Source organism: Octopus bimaculoides, chromosome 1 (genome assembly GCF_001194135.2).
Source record: "Octopus bimaculoides isolate UCB-OBI-ISO-001 chromosome 1, ASM119413v2, whole genome shotgun sequence".
In the NCBI taxonomy this organism is placed as follows: Eukaryota; Metazoa; Mollusca; class Cephalopoda; order Octopoda; family Octopodidae; genus Octopus; species Octopus bimaculoides.
Window position 1 is genome coordinate 81,586,564 of NC_068981.1, and position 4,951 is coordinate 81,591,514.

The following is a 4,951-nucleotide window of genomic DNA, read 5'->3' on the forward strand; positions in this document are numbered from 1 at the left end:
CATGCTTAAAACATTCATCATCTGAAAGTTTCCACCTTTTGCTTTCTCTTATTTTGCATGGATACATATATACATATTTTGTATTTCATACCCGATCAGCTCTTGTGCGGGTGGCACATAAAATACACCATTTTGAGCATGGCTGTTGCCAGTACCGCCTGACTGGCCTTCGTGCGGGTGACACGTAAAAGCATCCACTACACTCTCTGAGTGGTTGGCGTTAGGAAGGGTATCCAGCTGTAGAAACTCTGCCAAATCAGATTGGAGTCTGGTGTAGCCATCTGGTTTCACCAGTCCTCAGTCAAATCGTCAAACCCATGCTAGCATGGAAAGCGGACGTTAAGCGATGATGATGATGATGTTTATCTGTGTAACTGCCTCTATACACACTCAACTTGACCCCTCTTGTAGCCTTTCTTTACCTTGTGGAATGGTCCCCTGTAAAGATGTCAGAGTCTAGATAAACTGTTTTGCTATATGTACCACTACCCACTGTATCATCATCATCATCATCTTCTCTTTTGTCTTCTATATGTTTTCCTCTCCCTCCTTCCCTTTTCCCCTTCTTTCATTATATGTATCCACCCTTTTAATCACTCCATCCCCACACAATATCTTCTCCACATTCTTGTCCCACATACACACTTTTAATTTTTTATTCTTATTTCCTCCGAATATTTTCCTATCAACAAGGTCTGATAGACACACAATGTAATAGCATGCCTTTGATGCAAGTCTGAGGAAGTGCCTCTCCAATGTCTAAAACCACAAATATTACATGATTTTTTTTTTTTTGAATATTCATGTAAACTGGTGTTGCAAATGGAGATGGTAAGGAAACAGTTGTAACTTATAATTAAAGATGTGCTAAAGAATTCTTCTTTTCATTGGAATATACATGCATATACATATATATATAGGAGACATTGAAAATGGAGACAAGCGTTCTAGATGTTATTAAATTGTTTTGATGATATGAAGATATAAATAATTTAATAACATCTTGAGCATTAAGGGAGCATATGATCGAATGATGCTTCAATCAAACCTATGCGCAGTCACCCAGTGGGCAGAAAAATGCAATTTGCAGTTAAACAAGGAAAAATTTGAGCTCATCCACTTTGGAAAAGAGGGCATACTCAAACAACCATATACTCTACTGTCGGGAGACCTACTTGAACTGTCGGATAATATCAGAGACTTGGGTGTAACTGTCGACAGCAACCCTAGCTGGAATGTGCACATCAAGAAAAAAGTTGCTGTTGCCTGCAGAATGTACTCATGGATCCTCAGAACTTTTCAATCTAGGGATCATGAAATCATCATCCTCCTCTTCTCCACATTTGCTAGGCCCCACCTTGAATACTGCTGCCCATTGTGGTCCCCCTACACAAAACAAGACATAATGAGGATCAAAGCACCACAAAAATCAATCACAAAAAAAATAAATAGCATGATGGGACTTGATTATTAGGCTCGTCTTAAACAGCTAAAGCTCTATTGTCTGCAACGTCACCGTGAGCGATACATTATTTGCATTATGTGGAAAATATTCCACCAATATTATCCAAATGATATCGGTATTATATTTACAATTCACCCAAGACTAGGCCCTTGTGCAATGCGTCCCCTACAAAGGTTGAGATCGCATCACATAAGAACATTGCGACACAATTTCTTCACGGCAAATGGTCCTGCACTTTTCAATGTTATCCCAAAAGAAATTAAAGTAGAAAAAGACCCCACGACTTTCAAACAGTACCTGGACAAATTCTTCCAGGATATACTGGATAAACCACCTACACCTGGATACATCTCAACCAACAACAACTCTCTGCTTGAATGGTCCTTAGTGTCCCGAAATAATTAACTAAAACACTTTTCTAGGTGGTGCAATTGAGTTAGTCATGGCCTGGGCTGATAATGGCAGAAACCAATCTAAGTTATCTAAGTTATGAGCAGATCTAGACACTTTCTTGGCCCTCTTGCCCATAACAGAATGAAATGTCAAAGAAGAGGGGACTTGGTGCCACTCATTTCAGCTGAGTAGGTTGGAGCATTGTGAAATGAAGTACCATGTTCAATGAAAAAATGTGCAGCCCAGTCCAAGAATGAAATCCATATTATTATTACAATCTTGAATGCAACGTACACACCACAAGACTATACAGCTTCATGAAACTTAGATATTTGTTGATCTAATGTTACTCTTTGCATCTTTGGTGTTTGATCTCTGCCTGTTATTTTCCATCATGTCTATTCCCTAAATGATGACATGCTGCCACTTTGGGCAGTCCTTGGCAACTGTCTCCCAGGTATTTGGGTCAATGGAACAGCAGAAGAGAGTGGTCTTGAACTGGTCCTGAAAATGGAATTTGGAGGTTTTGCATGGTCTGTTGCCTGAGGCCAACTTCGCCTGCAATAAAGCTCTTCTATACCACCTTTGACCTGGGCAGTCACTTCAGGCACTGGCACAAGCTCAATCACTGGTTTCAGATCTAATACTCAGATATGGATTAATGCTGCCATCAATAAAATATGCTTGAACTTTAGCTATTCGATAAATTCATATTTCACATCATTTGAATACTGTTCTTTGTTCCTTTTTTTTACTCCCTCTCTTTCTTTTTACTTTGTATCAAAGTATTTACTTAATCCAGAGATCATAACTTAGTGGTGTTTTTCCTCAACAGATCAAGTACAAAGATGATCCGTGTTTTGATGTTCACTGTGACTGGAGGAAGGAAAGTGAAAAATCTCCTCTCTATTTTAAAGGTAAATTGTTACTCTTGTTTAGCCCTAACTCAGCTTTATTTTTGAGCGGACACAGGATCAGAAGTGTGACAGTTGTGAACATTGTCTCTGATTCAGCCACAATGACAACATCTCTTTTAAATTTTTAAGTTGTTAGGTGTAGTCTGATGGATATTTGGCTGTTATTTCTAGTGTTAAAAGCACAAGTGTAAGGATTCACTCCATTCGTAATAGAAAATAATAGATTATATAATGTAAAAGGGATTAACGATCCAGGCATATATCAATAAAGCACTCAATGTTTCATTATTTCATTTAAGAATGCTTATGGCAGATTATCTTTGAAATGGAGAAAGTATTTATGGATACATCTTTAAAGGACATATCTTTACCACTTAGGATTGCCTTAATAATGTTGAGGCGCAGGAGTGGCTGTGTGGTAAGTAGCTTGCTTACCAACCACATGGTTCCGGGTTCAGTCCCACTGCGTGGCACCTTGGGCAAGTGTCTTCTACTATAGCCTTGGGCTGACCAAAGCCTTGTGAGTGGATTTGGTAGACAGAAACTGAAAGAAGCCTGTCGTATATATATATATATATATATATATATATATATGTATGTGTGTGTGTATATGTTTGTGTGTCTGTGTTTGTCCCCCCAACATCGCTTGACAACCGATGCTGGTGTGTTTACATCCCCGTAACTTAGCAGTTCGTCAAAAGAGACCGATAGAATAAGTACTAGGCTTCCAAAGAATGAGTCCTGGGGTTGATTTGCTCAACTAAAGGCTGTGCTCCAGCATGGCCGCAGTCAAATGACTGAAACAAGTAAAAGAGTAAAAGCATAACATATATTTTTGGATATATTAATTTGACTGATATATTCTGCATCTGAATATGTTGACACAACAGAAACAATCATTAGTATTGTATGGTGGAATCACCTATTAAAGACGTGATCTGAGTCTTCAGACCCACACTTAACCACTGTCAGAAAATACAGCAAATTTGGAGTCATCAGAGAAACATGACAGTGTCCCAAGATGCTAGTGGCCTGTTCACCATCTCACTGGCCCAATCTTTTCTCCACTTGATATTAGCTGGTTGAACAAGTGGCTTCCTTCTTACTGCTCTACCATAGTAGCCAAGTTTGTGAAGATACCTGGCAGCTGTTATGGGACTGACATCAACTTGTTCTGCTATGTCAGAGGCCTTGCAATGAGGATTACCTTCCACACGTCTCTTAAAGTGATGGATCCTGTCAGAAGGCCCTGGTTGACCTAAGTGCGGTGATGTGAACTTCTTCCCCTCTCTGGTGAATTGCACATTAACTCTATTAACTGTAGAAAGTGGGATCCCATTCACTCTATTAACTGTAGAAAGTGGGATTCCCTTCCAAACATGCATGTTCCCCTCAATCCAAAGCATAGAAATCTTCAAGAAACAGGTGTTAGAATGAATTAAAGTTTTCAAACATATAACATTTATTAAAAGCAAAAGATTGCTGAAGTCATGGAAAAAAATATTAGCAAAGGCCAAACCACACACAATAGAACCAACAGTGAAAAAAGGCAAATGATCCAACTGTGGTATAAATGTTGGAGATCTGTTGTAAACAAAGACAGCTCTTCAAAATGGGAAAAATATCTTAATCTGTGCATTTGAAAATCTAATTTATAGAATATGTTCAGAATGTGGAGAAAACTACATAGGGCAAACTAAGATGTTCTTGATGCAGAGCATGACTTTGCATAGATTACAATTTCAAACGTCATAGTTTGTGAACATATAGGCATATGTGAAGGTAAGAAACAACCACATTTTGTGATGTTCCTCTTGTATTAGTTTATTAAGAACAAATAAAAGACTTTAAAAATTTTAATGGTAAAAGAATTAATATTTTGTTACGAATGATATTGTCATATTTTTCTATTTTTGTTATAATCAGGAATGTTCATTTGATGTTGTAATTTTCCTGCCGAATCTTCAACATAATCCTAAAGTTATTGAAGGTAAGTGTTTAATACCATTTAAAATTCCTTCAGTACTTGCTATTTTTACTCTCTCCTCCCCTTCCCTTCCCATCTCCCCTCCCCTCTCATCTCCCCTCCACCCTGCCATCTCCCCTCCACCCTGCCATCTCCCCTCCACCCTGCCATCTCCCCTCCACCCTGCCATCTCCCCTCCACCATGCCATC

The 4,951-nt window shown here is 38.7% G+C and overlaps 1 protein-coding gene across 1 annotated transcript in view; it reads left to right on the forward strand.

The window, feature by feature from the left end:
* LOC106869592 (folylpolyglutamate synthase, mitochondrial) overlaps window positions 1–4,951 on the forward strand; it is a 38,448-nt gene that overhangs the window by 30,626 nt on the left and 2,871 nt on the right. Inside the window, exons 11-12 of the mRNA XM_014915395.2 lie at window positions 2,694–2,775; window positions 4,702–4,765. Coding sequence (XP_014770881.1) covers window positions 2,694–2,775; window positions 4,702–4,765 — 146 coding nt within the window. The remainder of the gene's footprint in view (window positions 1–2,693; window positions 2,776–4,701; window positions 4,766–4,951) is intronic.